This window comes from Ambystoma mexicanum, chromosome 10 (genome assembly GCF_040938575.1).
Source record: "Ambystoma mexicanum isolate Mex_15411 chromosome 10, UKY_AmexF1_1, whole genome shotgun sequence".
Lineage (NCBI taxonomy): Eukaryota > Metazoa > Chordata > Amphibia > Caudata > Ambystomatidae > Ambystoma > Ambystoma mexicanum.
The window spans coordinates 274317580-274344912 of NC_090932.1; the positions used below are offsets into that span (position 1 = coordinate 274317580).

The following is a 27333-nucleotide window of genomic DNA, read 5'->3' on the forward strand; positions in this document are numbered from 1 at the left end:
AACATTACTACTCCGTTTTGCATTCCTGCAATTTACAATCTCTGTTAATAAATGTGCCTTGTTCTGCTCATTGCATTCATACCTGTGTCTGTGTCCAGTCCTGTCTCTGCTTCCAACTTCCCGGGTAATGTGGACTTGTCCCTCTTTCATGGTTACATCAATTTCCATTCCCACATCACTGAAACACTGTGACTGCAATATGGTTGAAGCACGGCTCATAGCAAACGTCTGGTACTCGCTATGATCCTATGAACGTGAAGCTACCTACCCTGCCATTGGTCATAACCTCTACCTATCCCCTGCCATCATCTCCAACAGGCCTAGGCAGAACCTCCAGGTACCTCTTGCCATAATCACCAGTTCCCTAGCCCATGAGCTGCAGCTTCCTCTTGCTCGAAGCCTCCGGAACAACAGTTACCATTGAGGTATGCAAGTCATGCCTCACCATGACTGCTCAGCAAATCCGAATTCCGATTCTGAGAGGTGGAAGGGGAACAGGAAGTAATGCTGCTTAAAAGCTGCCTACCTCCGACATTGTCACTCAGCTGCGGACTGTTCACGAGTGTCACTGGTCTTAACAAACCTGTGAGACTCCAAGCATAAACGCACAGTAAAACTTTGGAGTCATACATAACACCTGCAATTGACACAGCAGTCATTAGGAAAGTTAGTGGGAGTGGGGAGACACATGTGTGCTACTCTGGGACAAGGGATTATTTTGCTGTGTGCATGGGTGAATGCACAGAGACATTGTGCATTCCTTGACACAGTGACTCTGCAGGGTGTTTGCATGTTTGGGGAACTCCCTAATTCCAACGACAGTGACATGGATGACGTGCTTATCAGTGAGTGCCTCTGAAGCCTGGGCAGAGCAAGTGGGCACCTGAGAATTGCTGAGCTGATGCTGGCGCTAGTGAACAACATTTAGTGCCGCTAGAAAGGAAACAGTGCAGCACTTCTTTCATTTGGCCTCACACGATGCACCTTATCTACTCTTTGCAGGGCCATGTTTTGTAACGATTTGAAAGAGAAGTATGAAGAAAAGGTCTTGATCAAAGGCGTCGATTCCGAGACCATGCAGATGCTCCTGGACTACACCTACACGTGCAAAGTGCTGATCACCAAGCAGAACGTGCAGAGGCTCCTGGAAGCCGCCAGCCTTTTACAGGTAAGAGAAGGCGCCACTGCCCGCAGATCCATCCACCCGCTTGCACCCATTAGCACATCTGCGCGACTCACGGCCAGGCTCTACGCTGAGTTGACTGAAGAGCTTTCCTCAAAACTCGGTCATAATAGACCCAGAAAGCATCATTTTGAAAAAAGGAAAGTGCTCAGTGACAAACCTCATCCTCCAATCAGCAATGCCGGCACTATCACTTCCATCTCCAGAACCATAGCTGGTCCTCTACAAAGCTTGTGTGGGTGTCTTCCCAGCACAAATAGAACACACCCACACATTCTGAAGGCACTTTGCAGAGGACCACCTATGATTCTGGAGGAGGAAGGGATAGTGATGGCGTTACTCATTGGAGTATGAGGCGTGTCACTGAGCACTTTCCTTTTTTCAAAACGGAGCATCTATTGTATAATTGAAAGAAACAGAACATTGTTATCTATGAATTGTGCCTTAAGTCTATTATTGTCAAAAGTAATACAATGACTGCAGGCCCTCATACACCTTTGAAACCCTCAGCTGGGATGTTGTAGATGATTGTAAAAGTAAGGCAATCTTTGCTCACACTAACCTTAATAAGGGAATACAATCATTAATGTAAGTATTGCAGCCTATTTGTACATGAAACATTTAAAACAAATTGGGCCTCATTACAACCCAGGCGTTAACGGTGCCGTAAAAGGTGTCGGCGCCGTTAAACCCTTAACGCCTGATTACGAGGTCCCTTTGCGAAAACCAACCCGCAAAGGGACCTAGGAGCTAATTACGGCACCGTAATTTACGGTGCCGTAATTAGCGCCTTCCCCATTCCCATTGAGCCCTATGGGGCAAATATGGGAATGGGGAAGGGCCATGGCGGCATGGGGAATTACCGCCCCGCCAACCTCGGAATGGGGTGGTAATTCCCCATTCCGCCATGGCGGAGTCGGTAAGTTACCAGCATGGACCATGGTGCTATTAGCACCATGGTCCAACGCCTGGGTCGTAATGAGGCCCATTGTAATTGTATTTCAGATGCTCTCATTACGACTTTGCCAATGCAGCATTAACGTGCCAGTGTTTACCTATTTGCACTGGCAATGTTCAAGTTTGCCAGTGGGGTGGCCGGAATTACCTCCATCTAATATCTGGAGGTAATTCCGCCAGCCTACTGGCAAAAATATTCAGTATTACCAGCACCGGTATTATCAGTGTCAGTAATACCAGCAAATCCCCCATGGAGTCCTAAGGGACTCCATGAAATGGGGATTTACCAATCTTACCAGCACTCATAAACTGGCAGTAATCTTGCCAGACCAAGTGCCGGTAACGTTGTTACCCGTTGGCGGTATCTTGGCGGTAATGCCGCCAGGATACAGGCAACCTTGTAACGAGGCCTAGCGAGCCGTTTTTTACAAAGTTTGTAGGTTTAGTGTGATAGGTGCCTCTGACACCAGGCATTTACAAAAATGTTACCAAATATGTTGTGCTAATGTCACCTAGCTAACATTAAGTGCCCTTCTGAGGATACGTGCCTAGACCCTCTTCAGTTTAAAATGCTTAATCATTTGTGTCTGGGATTATTATGAGTTGTGGGCATTGAGTAGTAACATTTCATGTCATTAAAAAAAACCAACAAGAAATCTTGTGAAAGCTGTAGTTTTACTGGTGATGTAGTTCCATTTGGGTCAACTCTTCATCATAACAAAACCTTTGTTTTTTTTAGAGCACTCAACGCACTACTTGTATTCTCAAAATGTTCAACGAGTCTTGGGCAGGGGTGGACCTGGAACCAAAAAAGGCCCTGGAAATCATTTTCAAAGTGGCCCCAAATTACAATTTTTCAGCAAGTCCAACCCTTTTTTCTATGAGAAAATGTGGAAATATCACACAAAAGAGGCCCAGGGTGAAGAGGCCTACCGGGAAATCTCCAAAGTTCTCTATAGGCCAGTCCACCCCTGGTCTTGGGGTATGAACAAGTTAGAGGCTCTGAGGAGGACCTGTGTTCTTATTCACTGAATTGTGCATGCTACCATTTAGGCTTCTATTGCACACTATTTCGTCTACATGTATGTATATAATTATTGCTATAATGAGTGGACTGAAAGTGGCAAACATGTAGGCATTTTCTTTGGGACTTGATGAGACATAAATAAAAATGGGCTGACTCGTTTTACCGCTGATTTTTTGGAGGGGCACCAATGCAAATACTGTAAACGCATCAATGCAGAGACCTTATGCTCTACTGAATAGGACAAGGAAGAGATTTGTGTTTGACAGTTCAAGCAATGAATTGAATGATGAGAAACTAAACCTAGGACGTGAAAAAAATGTTGAAGGATTCACAATGATGTAATGTGTTACCGCGAAATAAAGCTCCTCCCCTTTCCTTGTGCATCACTTTAAACTTTATTTTCATATTAAGTGTAGTATATCACACTAAAGGGACTCTGTACTCCTTTACCTTGTTGGTGCTCCCTTCGAAAATGAATTTTTGGTAGTGCACTGATTACTAAGGACATTGTTACAAATATGGCAATAACGGTAAAAACAGGTGGCATTTGCAAATCTGACAGTTATACTGCGCTCCACATTACAGGGTTGGGGCTATTTATCAATGGTGGTATTCCAAGATAATGCCATGGGGTAACTACCACCTGATATGAAGGTGGAATATACCCTCAATTTTTACCTCCAACCATAAGAGGAATGTAAAAACTGTAGCTTGTCTGAAGCAAATGTTGGACTTTTTATTGTCTCTATTTAAGAGAAGCAAAATCACTTCCCATTGCTGCAGGAGAAATATTCCTGCATGGGAACACCCAAAGGAGGTGACAAAGTGGACATTTCTGATGCCCTCTTTCTCACCTCATTTGCAAATTAATGCTGAGGGCTTGAAGCTGTAAAGTGGTTGGCACTCACTGCTGGAGAAGCAAGAGACAGTAAGAGTTTTTATTGGCTGTATGAGAAGTGGTGTTGACTACTTTTTTGTTTTAAACATTTTTGTTTTTACTAACAATCATGTACTTTATTGGGGTTTTCCGTGGCTTCATCCTGCGTGGATATCTGCATGTACAAATTTGAAACAGATTTAGATGTTGTATTTCAAGATGATCTCTGGCAGACATATCTTTCAAAGACTGACATTGTTATATCAATGACATATGTGGGATCTGGACTGGGACGCGAATAGGACAATTGTCCTTTTTTGATAAGATCAACAAATGCAAAGATATTGGTGTTGATATTGATATCAAAGAAGGACAATTCATAACATTCCTATACACTAAACCCAGATTGTAATAACTTGTTGCATTACCATAGTTTTCATCCATCTCTTACAATGGATAGTCTAATTGATAGCCGATTACTTCATATCAATAGAATAACGAGCAGTGAAGTGGAGTAAAAGTATCAAAGAGGAAATATGATTAACACGTTTTTGGCTTGTGGTTACTGATTGGAGAAATTGCAAAGATCCAAAATAAGGTGGATGGTATGCACAGAAACGATCTGTAAAAACCAGAAGAGGCTGGGTCATCAGCTCAATTAATCTATGTTATGAAATATTCAGTACAAAGTAACAAAAAATTCAACACATCGTTAGAGAACATTGTCAGTTTTCAATCATGACAACTCCTTTTGAAAATATTCAGATATTTGCATATTAATTCATCTTGGAATTGAAAAAATGTGTTAACTAATACCAATAAAGATCACCCCAGTGCATTATCAGTGCTGCAATCTGCCAAATTAGTCAATTACATTTGCCTAGAATAGGACACCTGTGTCAATATTACAAAAGGCAATGTTGATTATCACCCCAAAACAGGAGAGGACATGACATTGAAACAATGTACAACATACAACAGTATAAATATTATGTATTCCATAAGATGTTTGTGCAGCATATACTATGAGGGACAAATTACAGGAAAGGCTGTCACGCTAGTTTTCTTAATGGAAATTGTGGAAATACCAAGTGATTGAAAAATATAAATAACAGCGATGGTGGACTAACAAATAAACTCAATCATCCTAATGCCTCAAACAGGATTTCTATTTCTGGAGAGACATGTTATATTGATTTGAAAGTCTGTTATTATATTGTACGATATAATATAGTGAAATTATGTACATTTATCTGTTCTAGATCTTTACCTCCTGAAGACGGGCTATTCCTGAAAAGCAAAGAGAACAATAAATATTACACTCCCTCTATGAACTAAATAATAATGGGACACATACATTTTGAACACAATGCATTCAGAACAAAATGGGGTGAAAGTTAAGTTTACTGTAAAAATATTTTTGTGAAACATTTGGATATTGGGTGGAGCACTGGAGCTGCTGAAAGCAGTGCCAACCCTGCGACCCTGGATTTCAGGACATCATTTACATTATTAATGAACCTTCCACAAATTGTAAAAAAAGAAAAATCTGTAGCAGTGGGATCCACTATTGTACAGAATCCATTGCTATCCTCAAGATGGGGGTGGGAATAGTAGATAGATAAATGTTTTTAAATAATGCATGCAGATTTCATGAAATATTTTTGGCAGCATTTCAGTAAATCAGCATCCATTACTGTCGTACAGAGTGTATTCATTTAATTTGGAGGAGCCCCTCAGAGGAACACTCGTAGTAATGGTAGGGCTCTGGCTCTGTGTCAACGATGCCCTTAGCGGGGACCACCTGTATTCTGCTTCCTAACCTGCTTCGTCACCATCCTTTACTTTCATTGACTTGCATCTGCATCCAGCAGACAAGGACCCTGCCAAGTGAAAACAAAGTTTTATTTTTATGAATATTATTATTCCCATTAGCTGGAGTTCACCAGCTGGCTGGTTCTATAAATGCGCATGCTCTACACAAAGTGCTACACCAAGGTTTGTTTACAGGACCGGAAAGGGATGGAAGGGTTTTGAGAGGAAGAATGGGACCCCAACTAATATTCAGATTACTGGTAGCTCAGCTGAGCATTACCACTCTGACCCCTCTTCCTCATCCCAAACATTGGCTTTTATGGCAGAGGTTTGGCAGATTCCATATGCTAAGATATCAGCATCCAGAAGCAAAACATGAAATGATTTCACAAAAGCACAGCATAGTAAAATTAAGGTTACTAGAGAGCTGAGAAAACCTGAGCAAAACTCTGCTGCAGCTTCACTTCCTTCAGTGAGAGAAAACAACATTGACTTACCCGACAAATGCCATCCAGGGAGATCCTCTTGACTTCAGCCAGGGGCATCACCATAATCCTTGACACTAAGTTAAGGAGCTCGGCCTGACCTTGGGACAAGGCCTTCCCAACGCATGTCTGAATCTACCTACTCAAGGTAGCAGAAGAATCCGTGGTTAGATGAGCCGACATGTAGAACCAGCTAGCAGTGCTCCAGGGAACCTTCCATGAACACCAGGGCCTCCAACCGCCCACAGGATTCGCTGACCTATGCTGCAGAGGTGGCAAACTTGCCTGCATTCAGGCGGGCTTCTGCAGGGTATTGCCCAAATTGACCTTTTACAATTGACCTTTTGCACAATTGACCTAATTATAGTGGTCCTAATTGACCTTCTGCACAATTGACCTTTATATTATTTTAGTTATTTTATATATGTATTGGGTTGGTTTTGGATTATAAATAATATAAGGGGATTGGGTGGGGGTTGTAGGGATTTTTGGATTGGGTGGGGGGTTGTGGGTGGTTTCTCCCCCGCATATATGTCCTAATTGACCTTCTAAATTTGGTCAATTCTCCTGCGGTCAGTTCTCCCGGGGTCAATTGTGAAAAGGTCAATTAGTATACAACCTTCTGCAGCAGGACGACTGCCCCGCCATCTCACTCCATGCCTCAGCCATGCCAGCCAATACATGCAACAATGCACATTCAAGGATCGGCAATCTAAACCGCTGACATTCTTGTTTGTTGGTAGAGCCCCAGCATTAGGAAATTCAACTTGTGTGTTGAATAAGCAAGTTTGGAGTCCAGCTACATGATTTCTACCACTGGAGTCCCTGAAGGCACTGTGGGACCCCCAGACAGACACATAACGGCAGACAGTCACTTCTCTGATCTGCACAACTTGGCACCAGCTTGGGTGGCGGAAGCATAGCCGAGCATTCGAGCAGACGTCCACAGACATTTTAATGGTATGGTCCATCCCATACCAGGGCTATAATCGGGGATTACCACTAAGGGGTCATTACGATATAGGAGGTAACCATGCCGCTATTAGCGGCATGGCTACCCCCTTACCTGGTACTGGGTCTGGATTCCTTGAATGAGGAATTACCAGGCCATTCCGACCTTGGGGGACCCGGTAATTCCTCATTGAAGGAACCCAGACCCTGAACATCCCCATTCCCATTCGAGCCCCCATAGGGCTCAATGGGAATGGGGAGCATGCTGACAACGGGCCCATTAATAATGGGCCCGTTGTTAGCATGCTGGGCTGCTCGCAGAATCCGCGAATGCCGCCTGGAAAGACCAGGCGTCCTTAGCGGGCCCCGCGAGCAGAACTCGTAATGAGGCGGTAAGGGGTTGACAGCTCCGGGACCTTTACCGGTGCTGTTAACCCCTTACTGCCAGGGTCGGAATGACCGCCTAAGAATCTGTAAATGAGGAGCAGCACTATAGCCTAGGCTTGAGATGGGCTTCTGGTGGCACCCCTAGCTGTCTTGGCATTGAGCGTGATCATTCTCTCCATTTTTGAGCTAGCTATTGGTTGAAACCCATCTTCAGCAACACAGCACCTTTATTTATTGCCCACACACAACAGCAGCCTTACCCTCAGAATTTTTCCACCCAGGTCTAAGGATTCCAAGCCTGCCAATATCAAGAACAGAGTAAGGGCAGAATTCAATTTTTGAAGATTCTGCTGTCTCGTTTAATGGGATCCCTAAACACTATGCTTAATTTTCCCTTCCCTAGGATCTATGACTTATTTTTGTGGTTAGAGGAGCCTCTTCTGAAGTCCCCCTGCGTCTACAACCCTTTTTACCAGCTAGTCCTTTGGAAGCCCATGTGTCTCTCAGATAAGGAGTGCTTTTTAAGCACCACAACGTGTCTCTGGGTAGATTATATAGCCCTACACGTGTTGTGCGATGGGCTGGTGGCATCTGTAATTTAGTTTTGGCTTCACAAAGGATGTAGCCAATTTTACTTCATTAGGAGCCCAGTTTACTCTTATGGAAACCATTGAGATACCAATGTATTTTCTTAAATCCTACTCTTTGCCATTTTGTTTTACGTCATTACTTTGTTTCACAAAACCATGTGACGGGTTTAAAATGGTCACTGTGCAAACCTGAGCTCACTCAGAGCCTTATTCAGCACCCTCTGTAATGGTCCCTTGTATAACAACCACGTTTTAGGAGTGAGATGAGCATATGGCTAGTTTATACTGGTCCCTTGACCTAGACAGGCCAATAACAAACTGTGAGAGTGGTTCTGAGTATTTTGTTATTTTAAGGGCTAGCCCGATTGGCTGTTGAGCAAAGCTTTTGTGTCTGACGTTTGCGTTACTGAATGGCTGGATTAGGCTAGTATGTGACCTAATGCCATCTGGTGAGGCTCTAATAGCCAAAACCTTATGAATTATTTACTTTTTATTACATGAAAGAAGCAGGTCATTCTGTTTCTGAAAGTGATGTTTGCTAATCAGACCCCCCTTTCATTAAGGATCCATGCAAAATGTACAATGCAAACATGTGCCCCCAGTTCCAGCCCTGCAGTGGCACACTGCAACTTCAAAGGCCACATGTGCATTCCTCACTGTTGCTGGAAAACAAAATTCCTGCAGGCAGAGGTATCTTTTTGATCTTCTGCACCTCTGTCTGCAAATCTAATAATTGTATGCCTCGGTCAATCCGGTGGCATGTAAGTCTGTAAATATAAGACATGCCTGGTTTGGGCATGGTGACTGCTGCCAAGAGCCCACAGTTACGCAGCCACAGCAATGTGATATCAAACCAGTGTCAGCTCTGTCACTGATGTATATTAATGGCTGGTATGACTCTCTCAACAGATATTATGAGTAGCAATATCCAAGATGCTGCTCTTTGAGTCCCGTCCATGCAGAAAGAGCAAAATCCTTCCCCCAGTTGCTTTCTAAAAGAGCAACACAGTATTGTACCGAAGCATACATCTAGAGAGAGGGGATATTTTTCGGTACTATATTCAAAGTTTTTTTCTAGGGAAACGATTCATGGCAATTGAATGTTTTTTTTTAAAAAAAACAGTGTGCCAAGTCTTATAAAGAGAAAAGTCTGCTGACTGCAAAAGTGCTCCAGGGGCTTATCTCCTGGGCTTCAATTGCTCACTGGGTTTCGACAGCCCTTTAGGCAAAATACAATTTAAGAAAGGCTGATTGGAAGAAATTAGTTTTGCAATGTTTCCTAAACAGGCAAACTTGAACTCTGGAGGAAAAGAGTTAAAAGCTTTGAGCATTTTATTTGATATTTCCCACCTGGGGCCATGTTGTAAGTCATAAGGGCAGTCGAGGAGGCAGAGCAGATATTACGAGATGGCTTGTAGAGTTGAATAGAGGAGGATAGATAATGTGGTGCCTTAATGTAGATAGATTTGTGAACCATGAGAAGAAATTTATCAGCCATCCAGCATGGTGACAGTATGAGGAAGTAGGTATGAAGTGGCAGAGTTCAAATAGAGTCCTGGTAGTGAAGTTAATGATGTTGTTGAGGGGACAGAAGGCATGGTTGGGAAGACCAAAGGGGATGCTGGCACAGTATTCCAGTTTAGAGAAGACAAGAGTCGTAAAGAGATGCTTGGCATGTTGAAAGGAAGGCGGTGCCTGACTTTCCGAATATTTAGGAGGTTGAAGCGAGCCACTGTTGCAGTTTTGGAGATGAAAGTAGAGAATGTGTGAGAAGGGTCATAGATGATGCAGAGGTTTCTAGCTGAAGTAGAGTAGGGGGGAGTGTCAGGTGGGAGAACTGAACAGGAAGAGGTAGAGATGAGAGAGCGTATTTGGCAAAGAAAGAAAAGCACCTCTGTTTTGGTAGAGTTTAACATCAGAGAGTGTGAGGCCATCCAATATTCAATTGCAGAGAGACAGTATGAAATCTTGATAGAGATATCAGAGGAAAGTTCAGGAAAAGAGAAGAATATTTGGGTGTTGTATGTGAAGAGTTGGTATGAGAACCCAAAGGATGAGGTTAGTGCCCCAAGACCAGCGATGTAGAGTGTAAAGAGGAGGGCACCAACACATAGCCTTGTGGAACACCAACAGTTAGAGGAGTGAGTTGGGAGGTATTGTTGTTCCAGGCGACAGAGAATTGGCAAGGTGCCATGTAGGATTCAATCCAGGCAAGAGCTTGATCGCAAATTCCAAGAAAAGAGAGAGTATTAGGAGATGAGTGATTGACAGTGCCAAAGGCAATGAATGGGTCAAGGAGAATTAGTAAAGAGGATAGGAGAATTAGTAAAGAGGATAGGTTGGAGTGCTTAGCAGAGGTGATCAAGTTGGAGACATTCGTGAGAGCAGTTTCCATTGAGTGACAGGAGCAGAAACCTGCTTGCAGGGGCTCTCAGAGGTTGTGGATGTCTAAGAAATGTTCAAGATCATTGAACACAACCCTTTTGAGTACTTTAGACTAGTGCAGAAGTAGAGAGACAGGTCAAAGGTTAGCCTGTAGGCTTGGGCCAGCCTATTGCTTTTTGAGAGGAGGGAAGACCATGGCCTTTTTGAAAATAGAGGGGAAGCAAGCAAAGTTGAAGGACAGGTTGAAGAATTCAGCAAAGTGAGAGGCCACTAAAGGGGTAATAGGCTTGACTAGCTGAGGAGCAAGAGGGTCTGAGGGGGTACAAGAGGGGTTAGTCTTCATCCATAGAGATAGGGCCTCTTCAGTATTAGTGCGACTAAAGTGGGAGATAGATACAGTGGATGATGGTAGAGTAGGCAGAGTGTAGAATGTAGGAGGAGGGATTGTGAGGAAGGCCATTGACAGTCTCTAATTTTTTAATTTTTTCCCAAAGTATTCGGCTAGGTCATTAGCTGTGAGAATGAAGTTGATAGTCATGGGCACAGGAGGAATGAATTGGGGTTTAGGGGGCCCTTACAGCAAGAATGGTTGAAGTGAGAGTCAATGAGGGTGAGGTAGAATTCTGTTTTTGGTCTTTTAAAAGAGGACTTAGAGAGTTCTGGGCAGAGAGGTAGAGTTGCAAGTCCACATGCGATTGGGCACGCCTCCATTTGTGCAGCAGCTGACTCATGTCTGTGCAGAGACAGCGTATGAATGGGGTGACCCATTGCTGAGAATGCTGAGCCTTAGGCAGTATTGGTGGAAGAGGTATAAGGTATGAGTTAGGAGACTGTATGTCTGAACGAAAGGGAGGAATGACAGAAGGTTTAAATTACCTTTTAGTAATCGGTGAGACAAGTGGTAAGGTGAGGTCACAGGGTGGAAAGGAGAGGGTGATGGAAACAATGGAGTGCTCAGATAGGGATGGCGTGACAGTAGTATTAGTAGCTCGGAGAGAGGTTGAGATGAATAAGAGATCCAAAGAGTTACCCCTGTTGTGGGTAGGTAGGTCATGGACAGATTGGAGAGCGTGGTCACTAAGAAAAGACTTAAGTTCAGATTTCTGAGAAGTGGTTGGAGAGGGAAGGTTAAAGTCACCTAAGAAACTCAGGCAATGTTTAGTGGAAAGAGAATCAAGGAGTTGCCCAGGTTCATCAAAGAATTGTCCAGTGGGAACAGGAGGGCGATAAATGGAGATGATGTGAACTGATTGAGGCGGAGCAATAGTAGACATGTGAATTCAAAAGAGGTAGGAGAGGACGCAGAATTGGAGATTTACGAGGTGTTGAGGTGGGAAGAAAGTAGGTGTCTAACACCTTCACCTCCGCCAGTCAGACAAAGAGAGTGAATGAAGAATAATTTGGAGTCATGCAGGGCTGTCAGAGTGGCAGTGGCAGATGGAGAAATCTAGGTTCCAGTGACAGCAAAGAAGCCTACGGAAGGAGAGCTGGTGTGAAAGTAGTCAGTGATACAGGAAGTTTTGTTGCATACAAACTGAGCACTTCAGAGTGCAATGTTCAGTTGATCCAGTAATGATCCAGTAATGAAGAGTACAGAAGTTGCAGCTCAGAGGAAGAGAGGCGAAGTGGATAGGTATTAGGGGAGGTATGGTTTGCTTGTCGGCCTTGTTGGAAGTAGGCGGTGCAAGAGATATGGAGTAGTGGGAGTTTCGTGATGTGAGTTTTATAATAGGGATAGGAAAGGAAGAAGTTACGTGATTGGAGAAAGCATAGGGAGAGATGAGTAGGAAGAGCAGCAAGAGTGAATGAATAACAGGTGAGTACTGCAGAGGGAAGAGTTAACACAGTATTTTGCAAGCTATGCGTATTCACAGGTGCAGTAGGTAGGAAGACAAAAGCAAAGGCTCATAGGTGAAGAGGCTGGTCTATGGCTGGTCTTTGCACTTCACTGTTCCACCCTTAACTGGGACGTCCCTGGCTGTACACCCCTAGGGCGTTTAGAAGTGATGTCACATGCCCTTGTCACCTGATCGCTTAGTCCATCAGTGGTTCGTCTCTCTGATTTTGTCCCTGGTGTTGCTGGGACGAGGCGATTTCTTCCTGATTGGTGTTCCCAGACATCTACTGCATGGGTACATATAAAGTACTGCATATTGTAAATAATCCATATTTTCAGTTCGATTTATATAGTGGATCATTGTGAGATAAATTACCTGTAGGCGCTGTGAAAATGGTTTTGCACTGATGGAACAGTCCAATCAGCACTACTGGAATAAATATGATGTTTACATTTTTTGGAAGCAAACCTAATTGTTATCGGTCTGTTAGATGGCTGGAATGCATTGAATTGGTCGGCCCTGAGGACACATGCTAGCAACTGGGAGGCGGAATTCTCATCGCGCTCTGAAACACTTGTGTATGGGCGCGATATAAATAAAATATCATATATCATCCAGGTTTGCGACATACGGATTAATTCTTTCAGTAGGTGGAAGGTGGTAAGAGGCAAAAGCTGTGGTATTTTCAACTCTACTTGTTTTGAAAATACAGCCGAATTACGAGATGGGATGAAAGAGGGTATCTGTCATATGGCTACTTTGTGTGTACTGCAGGGGGTAAATAAGCCATATTTACCCTATGAAACGCTGTCTATATAACCCACGCAGTAAATATGCAGTACCATCCCAATTCGGGAGGTAGATGTCATTTTAAAAGCACCAGACTCTCCCTGAAGGAGTGCATGAAGCTAAACTTAAGTAAACATTACTACAGGCTTTCAACATGAAACCGCATAGTTTCACATATAAAAGTGAATACCTTCGCAATGAGTAGGAGCCGCTGTGAATCTTGAGGTGTGCTCCAAACCTAGAGAGAGAAGATTAGCGCTATCAGACTGACAGGGGCAGTAGTACTAGTACCAGCACAGCAACAACCGTGTTGCAGGGCAACAATCTAATCCGAAAACCAGCCTTTTATGCACCCCAAACCAGAAGGGTTTTCCCATAGGAGTAATATTTCTTGATCACGCTGTGGGTTGCTCTTAGCTCTGTGACAGACAAAGAGCCAACAGTCAGCGGCTCACTCTTGGGGATTGGTTAGAGCCAGGATAGCAGCCTGTGGCCCTGCTGGTGCCACACAACATTAGCAACATGGCCTGGCACTTTCACAAAGACTATCCCTATGATTCGCCTTTCACTTCCCGCGTCAACAGGTGCTCTCTGTGAGCCAATCTTGATGACACCCTTGAAGCCCATCGCAAACGCCATCTTCTCCAATTTCTTCTAATCGAGGTTCCGCTTGTCCTGAGGGTGTGGCGCTCTATCCCTGGGAAGGGGCTGCAGTCCTGCCAGAAGTGGACAGTTATTGCAGCCACATTTGATAATTGGGAGATATCCGCATAGGAATGCGAAAGTGCTGCATATTGATACATTCGTATTAGGAGGGTGTGAAACTGACTGAAATATCTGAAAAACAGCAACGAGAATTGTATTTTCTTTAGTAGTGGGCAAAAGAGGTTTAGCTCTCTGTGAAACCCATTACCCCAACTCACATCACCGACTCAGGATTCAGCCAGAAAGCAAAGATAGGGTACTGATACTGTACGGTCACTCCAGTACCTGCCTTAGAGGAGTGCAAGGGGGCCAGGAGGCAAATGTCTTCTCTCTGCAAGCATCTCACCCTGGCTGTGCAGGCAGCCAACTAAAGAGACAGCCAGAGGGTCTAGAAATAGAGAGCATGCACTTGTGAACTCTTTGAAAGGAAGGGCAGGAACTCGGAGTTGACAGTTCCATTCCCTGATGCAGGCAGGAGACCCATGGTAGTTTTAGTGCATTTTTAGTGCACCCAATCTTTAAACACAGAGGTCATTCCATCTGCCCGGTTTTTAGGATAACCACTAATTATGTAAATGATTTCCCATTTAAATCCATTGGATACAAATGTATCTCAAGAATATTCACAGGCTTTCTGGTTTTCAGTTGAAACCTAAAAACACAGATAAAATACCACCAGACTGAATCCCCCCCTTCTTAGTGTTTATTTTACTTGTTTGCAAAAATGTCTTGAAGGAACAGAGCAGAACAGAGTATCTGAGGCTCTGCGCTGTGAAGTAGCTTTGTTTCTCATAAGCTTCCAGCTAATATCCAAAGCTGAAGCTTTTTGACCCTAAGCCATTTGGATGCACTATATCCGGTACTGGCTATTGATCGAACAGCGTGTTGCATGGTGGGGCTTGTAGACCCATAGTTGTAACGAAAATGAAAAAAACATGTTCATCATACACATTTCTGGGATGGATACGGGTGCTCCCTATGACCTTAGGCAAGTGTGTGTTGTGCTCGACATGTTTCCAGGTGTATGTTCCATAATGCTAAAGGGCGATGTAATGTGTAAGCACATTAATTAAATGTATCAGTTTTCCTTAGTCTTGTTCTGTATAATCAAACCAGTTTTATGGGGTGAAGGTGATCTGAGATGTCAAGTATTTTAATGCTGTTGTGAAAATTGTGCTTTTCTGTGCATTCTGATACATGCTTTGCTTTTCAAGTAAATATGCTGGACTACAGGTGCCAGAATACAACATATTGGTAACAAACAGGGGACAAAATGCCACACAGGATGACAATCTTACCAGCATTCTTAGAGCTGAACTGCAGTGCACTGCGTGTATGTTGCCGGCACCAGAACCTAGACTTCAGGAGCCCACATGCCTGCTACATGAGTGCATGGGTCCAAACACATGCCTGGTTATTGTTCTCTTCATACTGATTGCTGGGTTCATGGATGGGCTGAAGGTGGCATTGCAAGAGGGAGTATCCGGCGGCTGCTATAGGGTTCACTGCTGTATGCCCATGGTGACTCCATGCATAGCCATGAAGTCTTAATCATGTGCATTGTGCTTGCATTGACTGTGAGTGCTTTCTGGCCCCTCCCGCCATTCATCTCTGAGAATGGACTTGACATGGCTGCCATTATTTTACATCAGGCAGGAGGATGGAGAGAGAGAGAATGACACCAATGTGAGGATGTGAGGGTGGTGGTGGAGGGGGAGAGCATGGAGATAAAAGCTACAGTCACTTCACAACCATCCATGCCCAGGTTTGGCCGTGCAACTATGTGGGCAGAATCATGTTCTTCAGAATCATGGAGACGGTTTATGGTCTTTCCATCTAATGCCATTGCATCTAATGCCATTCCATTGAATTTTTTCCATCTAAAAAATGTGCATCTAATGCATTTGTTTTCTTTTTTTGGGGTGGGGGTCGCCCTCAACCCCTGTTTTTTACCCTTTATAATGCACCTAAACATAAAGTATCCCTTTACCCCCAAAAAATGCGTCTTCGATGAAAATCTTTTAGATGGAAACATTTAAATGGAATGGCATTAGATGCAATGGCATTAGATGGAAAGACCAGATACCATGGAGACTTGTGTTGATACTGGAAAGCGAACACAGCAGTGTTTGATGCACAGAGTAGCATCAGACATGGTATACACATTGGGGGAGTGCTGCTGTTTGCAGGTCCCGGACACCTGCTTACTTGCCGAGGTTGGGACCATAGCAATATATGTGTACAGTCTAGTGCCCAAGCACATTGGGAAAGCAAGCAATGCTGTACAAACTGGCCTTGGCACTGTTGACTAATGTATGTGTGGTAGGAAGGGAGATGTATCTATTGCAGTGGAGGCTGTTTGCTGCAGAATGGCATGCCACAGTCCAGTGCTCTGCTGAAATGTTCCTGTGGCACAGAAGTGCATGACTGCCAGCAGCTTGTAGAGAGGGGGGCATGACAGTGCATGTCCACGTGGTGCTCTCAATGTCGGCCTGTATGAGCTGGAGGATGGAGGGGATTGTATCTCTGACAGCCTACATTGGGTGAGCAATTGATCATTGCTGAGCAGCTGGGGATATTGACTTGTCCTGTGAACAGGGGCCCATCTCCTTCTCCTCTAGGGCAGAGGTTGGCAACCTTTGGCCCTCCAGAGGGTTTGTACTACAATTCCCATGATTGCTTGCTATTGACTATAATGGGCTGTGGATAATGGGAGTTGCAGTCCAAAACATCAGGAGAGCCAAAAGCTGTAGACCCCTGCTCTAGGGAATCTTTCTTCTCTTTTCTTCTCTCTCTTGCTGAAGGACTCCTCCAAACACTATAATGAGTTTTTGGACTTGTTGTTGAGAACTCCAGCCTTGTACATGTTGCACCACAGAACGTTTCCACAGCTCTGACCTTTCATACTCTTTTTCAGGGGATTACCAGAACCTTGCCCCTCTTTGGGCTCACCTGCCAGTCATTGTCTCCAGGTCTTAATTGTTGTTTTCATTATCCTTCCAATGAGTGGCATATATCTTTAGGACTCACATGAGAGTGTTTGCAGGTGATACAGATGAGAGTGGGAAGGTCCTCCTTCATTAGTCTCCCCTTGCAGTTCTTGCCAACACCATGTGGCTATTTTAAACAATTTTTGGTATATATTTTTTTTATTGTATTTAGTTTACAACAAACCTTTACAAAACAGTATATTTACATATTAATTTGTTTAAAATGGTAATACATATAAAATCCTAACACCAAAATTAATATGTCAGAATAGGACAATGAAAAACATTCAAACTAAAAAAACAGATAAATCAAATTGATGTTTCAAAACAGAATATTAAATTAGATACAAATTAAAACAAGCAAGCGAAACAATACAGTCTCACAAAAGATGTCTCCAGTAATCACATTTGACAGTCTGAGATCATTACAAAATGCACAACTAATTAGCATATGTGATATATTGCATTTTTTGTAACAAGATTGTCATTTATAAAATCCAAAATCACAGCAGGTTTGAGAATCAGTGTTTGGTTGTTGACCCACATACACCTACTCAAAGTAGATTCTCTTGAAAGCTCGGATCCTGATACAAGATAGCTGTCAAATGTTCTGAGCCTAACGTCCTCAAAACAGTCGCAGTACATAACAAGATCTTTAAGTGTTTCTTTCTCTAAAAATCTAGTGCAAAACTGGCATAAGCCTGTGGGACCATTGATTGTTTTTTTGTCACAGGATTGGAGCTTTTCGTTGGTAGGCAATAGATTGAGTTTGTAGCGCATATAAGTTTTTCTTACTTTATTGCATGGAAATTTAAGAATATACATTGCTCTCACCCCATTTTCTCGGAAAATTCCGATATTCGATAAAAGACTTATAACCACAAACTTTATCTGTCAGAATAAACCATTGGTATTTTTTAAATTTACGTTTACAAGCAGGTAATCTTGCACAAAGATCTTCTTTGGTAACAAAGTAGCCTCAAGAATTGAGTTGACTTTTTGTGTAATTTTTTTTGATAGAAGGAGATTTAGCCTTCATGTACATAAGGTGCAACTCCTCATACATAGAGTTTCACGGCGGGCATATAATTTTGGCATGGTTATTTGATAAGGCACCTGTTCCATTTAGCAGAGAGGGGGAGAAGTCCAAACTAATAGCATATAATGATGTTTGGAATTGATGAAGGCAATCCCAATACCAATTTCCATAGCCTACCTTGCAACTTATCAGGTAAGTATCCATGTCACATAGGCAGATATCAAGCCTTTAAAGATAATAGCAATAGAACTGTATAAGGGGTAGGAGGCGTGGCTAAGCAGCCATGTGAAAGGACGTGTCTCCACTGTCGCTCCTGACGATCCTTTCAACATCCGATATAGCCGCGTGAATAGAAACAAGCAAGATCTACAATTTGAAGTGCTGGTGTAGGACACCCTGAGGCGCGTCATGAGACATTGCCACGCTGATTCCTGCAGAAATTAGGAAGATTGCAGCCCGAGAACATCCCGAGGCGAACACAACAAGAAAAAGAAGATGGCCGCCGTCCGTCGGCCACAGAGTAAAAGGACTTTGTAAAAGCCGCGATGGATTCATGGGGTGCTGCACAATGAAAGTAGGAGACAGCATTCAGCAGCGGCTGGGGCACAGAGTTCAACCCACACGCTGATTACCCTGACTGGAGCCCAGCGTTGGCACGGCTTGCACGGGGCTCCGAATCCTAACGCGGATGTGCAATGCTGACCCCTTATGCGACCAACGCGAGGGGCAGGGACGTTTAGCAGCTGCCAGGAAACTGAAGGAGTACTGGTGCTCCGTCACTGAGCACCGGAGTTGATTGCACGCGAGCCGGCTGCAGCTGATCTGCGCAGCTAAAATCCAGGAACACTGCTTTAAAAGAAAGGATACAAGTATCCAAGCCTCTCCTCTCTTGAGGCAGGATACAGTAACTTGTGGAGACCTCTAAACCACACCAAAGTGACGTGCGGCTGCCAGCTGGGAATGCCCATGTTACAAACTTGCAGAGCACACAGGATGCAAGCGGGCAGGCTGGACTGTGAGGCAGCAGACGTACCAACGTGTGCAGAGCCGGCGGAAAGGATCATCGTTACTTTGACTGAACAACGGTGAGCAAGCCGCGCTCTGCAAAGGTGCCAGCGAGGCCAGCAAGATACATTTTCTGATTACAGTGGTGCGTGGAAGACACCATCTAGAATGCTGCGCTGCTATTGTACTAGATGGAATAGGTGCTCCACGCAACAAAGTGTTACACCAGAGCTCAGAGGGCATCGGAAGTCTGCTCTTCTTTTTGCTGGGGGACATGTGCCCAGGAAACTAATTTGATATTGTTGCCCCTAAGAGTAGATGGGACGTACAAAATGAAGCTGGACCCATGCAAGCACGCTGCTGTGCAAATACAAGAATTGGAGAATACTGGCACTATAGTAACTGGAGTGAATAATAAGCCACCCTATCCTGGATGATGGCACGACAAGAAGAAAGGCGGCAGGCACTGTGGTGAATACGGAACACCAAACGCCACATAAGCCCGAGGTACAGTGGCAGTGGAGAAGAGAGCGCACCTAGTGGCCCCCGGGAACAGGTGACTGGGGTGTTGACTACAATAGTCAGAGAAGGTACATGGGAGGACACGACCCACTCGAAACGTAACACAGCACATGCTACCATAGACTGCAGCCCTCTGAGGACGACTCTCCAGGACCCGAACTGACCTGGGGGCATCACAGAAATACTGGGATACAGAACTAGCACAATACGGAGGGGCTGAAATTGGAAACGCAGGCAGGGTTGCACGATGTCGGTGAAAGGACTCAGGGCCAAGAGTAAGCAACCCACAATGGAGGTCTTTGCCAAGATGCAACGGACTCCTACTGCTCCAGCACAAAGCGCAGCAACAGCTTCTGTGGATGGTATACCTGAAGGAGAAAACCACCTGGTCCTAGCAGCTATAACAGAGCTGAGAACCTCATGGGGGACGGCAATGGCGGACCTACGGACGGCCTTGGAGAACAAAATAGATGCAGTGGGAATAGAAGTCACCCTGCTGCGACAGGATGTCAGAGCGTTGGCTGAAAGAACAAGTGGTCTAGAGAGTGCGGTTAAAACCAACACAGATACCAGCACAAATAACACGAAGGAGAGCCACATACTGAAGCAACAGGTGCCTAATCTTGAGAACCGAGCAGAGGAAGCGGAAGGAAGGGCAAGACGAAACAACATCCATGTGGTCGGCCTGCCGGAGGGAGAAGAAGGCCAGGACCCCACGGACTATGTGGAGAATATGATCCTGCAAGAGATAGGGGCAGACAAGCTCTCACAAGGGTTTACTGTTGAACGAACACATCGGGCCCTGATGAGGAAACCACGGCCCGGGGCCCCTCCTCGGGTGATAATTACGAAGATCCTGAACTATAAAGACAGAGAGAAAATCTTGAAGTACTTTCGTAAAGGTGGAACGATAGAAAGGGCATCTACCAACATCACGCTGTATCCTGATTACACCATGTTGGTGCAGAGACAGTGATACAGCTACGTGGCGGTCAAGAGGAGACTGCGCACGGCTGGGATCAAGTACATGCTTTTGTACCCTGCGAAGCTGAAGGTCTTGCATAAAAGCAGAGCGTTCTTTTTTGACCCAGAGGAAGCGACGGCATGGCTGGATTTGCAGGGCTGTCCGGAGCGATATGAGGAGCATGATCATGAAGAGTGTGACAAGTGAGGGGGGGTATCTTGAATACTGAGGGGATAAGTGGGGGGGGTCCTAGTAAGAGACCATGGAACATTTGAATTGTACTATTGCACTTTTGGACTCACTGACCCTGTTGGACTGGAATATAGAGAATAAAACGCACAAGTTAACTGAGTAGCGGTAGGTGTAGTGAACTTGAAGTAATCAGGAGCAGCAGGATGGAGGCAACCTACCCCCAGGAATTAGTAGTAAGACAGGCACTAGGGTGACTTCACCCTGCTGAGCCACGAGTATGGCCTATTCCCAGAAAGGGCTAGATGCGGGGGTGCCTCAGATCCAGGGATGGAGCTGGACAACAGTTGGGGAGGGTGTTGTTGGGACAGAGAAGGGAGGTTGAGGTGTTTGGTGTGTTTTTAGTTAGGGGACGTTTGAGTTGGGAAACAAGCCTATATAGAGGGGGAATACAATTGGAGTTGGACTGCATAGGTGGGGGGAGGAGTGGGACTCTAACAAGTCATGGGGGATCTTAAAATAATTACTTGGAATGTCAGGGGGCTCAATAGCTACTTAAAGAGGAATAAGGTCATGCTATACCTGCGTAGACAGAAGATAGACATAGCCTTGCTGCAGGAGACGCACCTGATGCGGGATAAGATGGAGATGATCGAGAAGAAATGGAAGGGGACCATGGTGGGTTCACCATATTCGGCTTATGTTAGGGGAGTGATTATCTGGGTGGCGCCACATGTCCCGTTTCAGCTCTTACAGACGATAGTCGAGATGGATGGGAGGATGGTCATAATGAGGGGATTGGTGGAAAATAGGGTGATAAGCATTGTAAACTCATATGCCCCGAATCAAAACACAGTGGGCCTCATTACGACTCAGGCGGTAAGGGGTTTACGGCGGCGTAAACAGCGCCGACCCTTACCGCCTGATTCCGAGGTCCCTTAGAGCCATGGAGGTTTTAACACCTGCTTTTAGCAGGTGTTAAAATCCATGGCGCTAAGGGACCTTGATGTTAATTACGCCACCGTAATTTACGGTGGCGTAATTAACGCCTTCCCCACTCCCATTATGCCCTATGGGGCAAAAATGGGAATGGGGAAGGGTAAATGGGGATTGGGGACTTACCGCCCCGCCAACCTCGGAATGGGGCGGTAAGTCCGCCAACCACCATGGCGTAAACATAGTTTACGCCATGGTGGTAAAGGTACGACCCAGGCGGTAACTTACCGCCTGGGTCGTAATGAGGCCCAGTGGCATATTTTAGAACCTTGTGTAACAACCTTACCGTGTGTGGGGAGCGCAGTGATTTGGGCAGGAGACTTTAACTCTATACTAAACCCTAAGGTTGATAGATCAGATGGGAAAATGGATAGACCTGCCCCGGCCGCTAAAGCGTTGCAGACATTGCTGAATGACTTTGGGCTTGAAGATGTGTGGAGGTCACGGCACCCCCAAGAGAGGCAATACTCGCATTAGTCTGCCCCACAGCAATTACAAACAAGGTTGGGCTATGTTTTTGTCACACTAGGGATAATTACGGAGATCATGCAAGCAGAATATAAAGCGAAGGTCCTCTCGGACCACTTGCCTTTCATCCTCGGATGGTAATATCGTCCCCCGAGAGCGAGGATTCTGACATGGTGCCTCAGAGCACAGGTGCTGAAAGACCCCTTTTTTAGGGAGGATATGAGGGAGGAGATTGTTAACTACTTTGAGATGAATACCGGCAGTGTGGACTCGGCGGGCACGTTGTAGGAAGCCTTTAAAGTTGTGATGAGAGGCGTAGCCATAGCAAAGTCTAAAGGACTGCAAGGAGGGATCCTAGCTGACCCACGGGAAATGGAGGGAGAATTGGAAAGGGCATTGAAGAGAGAAAATAATACCAAGGAAGACACTGAATTGATACTCAGGCTGCAGCAGAAATGTGCTGGACACTGGGAAAGACTGTGTAACCTAAACTATAAAAAATATATAGCGAGACAGCATGCGGGAGGGGATCTTGGCATGGCTATACAAGAGTGAAACCCCCAGACCCACGATTAGAACAATAACAAGGGAAGATGGAAGTGTAGTTGATACCCAAGAGGGAGTTAACCAAGAATTTGCAGACTATTATAGGCTATTATATGGGGATGACGGGGAGAGTAATCACACGACAATAGTAGAAACATTGGAGGACATAGGATTGCCGCAGATCAGTGCTGAGGAGAGAGAGGAGCTGGATGCACCGATTACTTTAGAAGAGTTGGAAGAGGGGATGAGGCAGTTACCCACCTGCAAGATTCCGGGTGCTGATGGACTCCCAAGTGAATTCTATAAAACATTTAAAGGAGAGGTGCTCCCCCCACTTTTGGAAATGTTGAATGAGGCATATGATCTGGGCAGACTGCCAGAGTCACTTAGAGAAGCGGTTATAATACCGCTGCCCAAACCTAACAAGCCCGGGCATAGCTGTGGTTCATACAGACCCCTATCAATGTTGAATCAAGACAGCAAAATACTGACGGCTGTTTTGGCAAACAGACTGAGGAGAGTTATTGGTAAATTAATACATCCTGACCAGACAGGCTATGTCCCGAATAGGAACATATCCAATAATCTCGGACGACTCCATCGAGTTATTGAGCATGGGAATGCGAACAAAGGTGAAATGGCAATTGTATCACTGGACTCATTAAAGGCCTTTGACTCGGTCAAATGGCCATGGCTGTTGGCGGCCTTGGCTGGCTATGGCATGGGGCCTGGATATCTACAGTGGGCGAAAATGTTACATAGTGAACCGCTGGCGAGAGTTAAAACAGGAGCAGTGATATCTGAAAGATGGCAACTCCGTAGGGGTACCAGACAAGGATGTCCATGGTCCCCTATACTCTATATATTGGCCCTAGAACCCTTAGCGATATACTTGAGGCAACAATATGATACGATAGGCATTGCTGTGGAAGAGGAACGACATCCAATCTCATTATATGCGGATGACATGTTGTATTTGCGAAACCCAGAGGAAAACCTCCAATATATTTTGGAAGTAATGGAAAGATATGCAGGGCTGTCTGGTATAGCGGTGAACCCTCAGAAATCCAGCATGTTCCCATTGGGTGGATATGAGGGGATCCCATTGAAACAGCTACCGGTGTTACAGATACCATGGGATGTTAGCATATTTCGCTATTTAAGGACAGATATATACCACACAGTGGAAGAGGAGCATTAGGGCAATGCAGAGGTAGCCATTAACAAAATCGAAAATTGCATGAGGTTCTGGGTGAAGCTGCCTTTAGCAATGATGGGACGTGGGGCAATGTTGAAGATGGTGGTCCTACCTAGGCTCCTGCGTTACTTGGGGAATATACCGTACTTGATACCTAAGAAGTACTTCATTAGATTGGACAGTATGTGTAGGGATTTCCGTTGGCATGGCACACGAAATAGAGTGGCCCTCTGGAAGCTACAGAATGTGTATGAGAGAGGGGGTATAAAATTGCCTAACTACGAAGTTTATTATATAGCAAGCCAGCTGCAATATGATGGCTCTCAGAGGAGGCAACCTCTGAGTCCATGCTGTTTAGACAAGATTGTGCCCCATTTTATTTCAAAGAGATTATGTGGCTGCCTAAGGCAGAAATGGAAGGGCATCCAAGGATGATGGTACTTGGATGGAAGATGTGGCGCAGGGCATGCCAGGTGATGGAGAACCTATCCCCGTGTTCCCCGCAGGTACCACTAGTGGCACTGGCGGGTGAAGAAAAGCAACTAAGGATGATAATCAGAAACCACTGGGAACCGGTTGGGATAGCAACGATGAGTGATATTTTGCAAGAGGGGACTATAATAGATTTTGAGGGGTTGAGGGAGGAACTGGGTTACAAAAAGGCCAGTTTATCACGTATCATAGAATAGTGCAGAGAATTAAGAGGACATGTCCCGAAGTAGTACTGGCGGAAGAACCAGATGTTACCATAGATTCAATATATGACAGAGGGGGGACATGAGATATCCAGAATATACAAGATGATGATGTCCAAAGTAGGGAAGGAGGTAGTACAACTGAGACAAGACTGGGAGGTGGAAGTGGGGGCCCCGATGGATGATGGGATGTGGGAACGAGCCCAAGGGTATCATAAGAAGGTGTCGAGGAATGCAAGATTAAAGCAGATTCAACTGTATATTACGCATAGGACGTATATGACACCCCAGCGGATAGCCAGGTTAAAAAATGTAGGACGGCAAGCATGCCCCAAATGTGATAAATAGAATGCTGGTATGGTGCATATGTTTTGGTCATGCCCAGTTATCGAGCGCTTTTGGAGCGAGGTGGCACATAGGCTAGCAGAAAGAGGCATTAAGATTGTGATGGATACAGTGTGGGCTTGCTTGTTAGGGGGTTCCCTAGACCACGAAAACTCAAGCATGTGAGCAAACTAAAAGACCTGGCATATGCGCTTGCAAAGAGGAGAATTGCTATGGGGTGGAACACATGCCACAGACCACGGCTAGAGGTATGGTGGAAAGATTTGCAGAAATGGGCTCATGCAGAAACCATGGTATGGCAAGAATTGAGCAGTACAGGGGAGGAGGAAGAGACAGAGACCCTGATGGCCTGGAAATTGTTAATAGCAGAGTTATTTGGATCAAGGCAAGACCCAACGGAATCCATAGAAAGAGATACCCTATCATAAGATGCAGGAACAGAACGTGAATAGAAGTAGGCTCGAAGCGGGGGGTCGGATAAGGGTAGCAGTGAACACGATAAAGCAATGTATAATTGAAATGTTAAAGTATGCACTGCAAGTTTGATTTGTATTGTTTGTTTGAATAAAAATAATAAGAATGTTTTTTTAATAAAACTGTATAAGGGGTAGGAGAGAGAAATTACAATAACTGTAAAGAATTATTTTCATTTGGTAGGTAAGAGGTTTGATTGTATTATTTAAGATAGTCTTCCAGATTTCTGCAGAATAATTATCTGTTAATGTATAACATATGACCTAAATATTGTATTGTCGGAGCAGATGATTGGTATTTCTTCCAATTTCCATTCAAACCTTGAGGTTTTATGCTTTCCATTTGAAAAATTATATAAAACATTTAGACAGATTAGTTTGAAGATTATGTTGTTGTGCGAAACATGTAAACAGCTTTAACTTGTTTTGGAGCCCAAATGGCGCCATGTCAAAAAACAACAAGTCATCTGCAAAGCCAACACAATTTAAAAGAAGAAGACCCAATCTTGCGGGGTACATAGCAAGATCTTTCCATGAATAGTCAAGGTATGATATGTAAAGGTTGAAAAGTACCACTGCCAGATGGCAGTCTTGTTTAACTCCAATATATGTGGAGATGGGGTCAGTAATCGCCCCTTCCCAGTTGAGTCTCACCTTGCAGGATGTGTTGCAATGTAATAAGGCGATAATAGAAACAAGATGCAACGGAAAACCCAATTTGAGAGTTTTTAACCAAAGTACTTATCTTATGACTGTATCAAAAGCAGCGGTTACGTCTAAGGATGCCATGTAAATCGGGCCAGTTTTCGAATGTTTTGTTTGATACTGCAGATGTGCTACAATGGCTGCCTTGAGAGGACACCCCATGGATTTACGAAATCCCACCTGATTTCGAGGCAAGATATTGTTTTGGGCAATATACGATTGCACTGAATCTAGTAGAAGTATTGAAAAGATTTTAGAGGATGAGTCCATTAGTGCTGTGGGTCTAAAATTTCGAGAGTCACTTTTTGGTATAGTCAAGTGGGTTTTCAAATTCATTTTCAGGGGGCAAACACCAGGGATTATATAGAAATACTACATGCAGTATGTAACACATGTGGTGTCTGCCCAATACAGCATGCAATATTGTTTTCCATTCCACAAGCTGTAAATGATGCATGTTGTAACCCACTTGTAATCAGCTGGTCAGTAAAAACAGGATATTTTCCAAATGCCACCTGTTTATCTGTCAAACTCATAATGAGGGCCTAAGACTTGGATCCCCAAATTCTGCTGCACTAAACTGCATTCTGGAGCCTTCCCTTAGACCCCAGAGTTGAACCAGGAAGTCTCTGCCTGTTGTGATTACATTTCTTTTTCTTTTTAAAGGATGGCCTTTCCTGTCTGAAATGGGGGCTGATATCCCAGTGTAGAGATTGTGTTCTCTTCCTCGCTGGAAGGTCACTGCATTGGAATCTGCTTTTTGGATCGAGGTGTCTCTTGCCTTTCCTAATTCTGTTTGCAATTTATTTTCATTATTTGGCTTTTTTATTCTTTCCTATTCTGTCTCGGTTTAGTGTAAGTGTATGTTTAACTTTTCATGTGTCCATTGTTGTTTGTTTGTGAGGAATTGTTATTTCCATTGAGCAGTGTTCAGCTACCCTTTTCCTCTGCACGTCTGGCCTTTTGCTCTGTGTGCAATCAGCACCTACAGGTTCAAATCTCAGCAGGGCTGGCTCAGGGTTTCTTTCTCCTGATATTGGTGAAATGAGAATTATTAATTTAGGTAACATAATCTGTTCTTATAGTGCTTAAAAGCAGAAGGAGTCTGGGATGAAGCACTAAGCAGAAGTGCAATGTTATTATTCTTATTTCTCTTTGGTTTAGGTATATCACAGTTAACACATTCATGAAATAAAATACATGAGAAAC

General features: G+C 44.4%; 1 protein-coding gene across 1 annotated transcript in view; it reads left to right on the plus strand.

Annotated features, from left to right (window-relative positions):
* KLHL6 (kelch like family member 6) overlaps window positions 1-27333 on the plus strand; it is a 665920-nt gene that overhangs the window by 256852 nt on the left and 381735 nt on the right. Inside the window, exon 2 of the mRNA XM_069617837.1 lies at window positions 1003-1168. Within this exon, the coding sequence (XP_069473938.1) occupies window positions 1003-1168 (166 nt within the window). The remainder of the gene's footprint in view (window positions 1-1002; window positions 1169-27333) is intronic.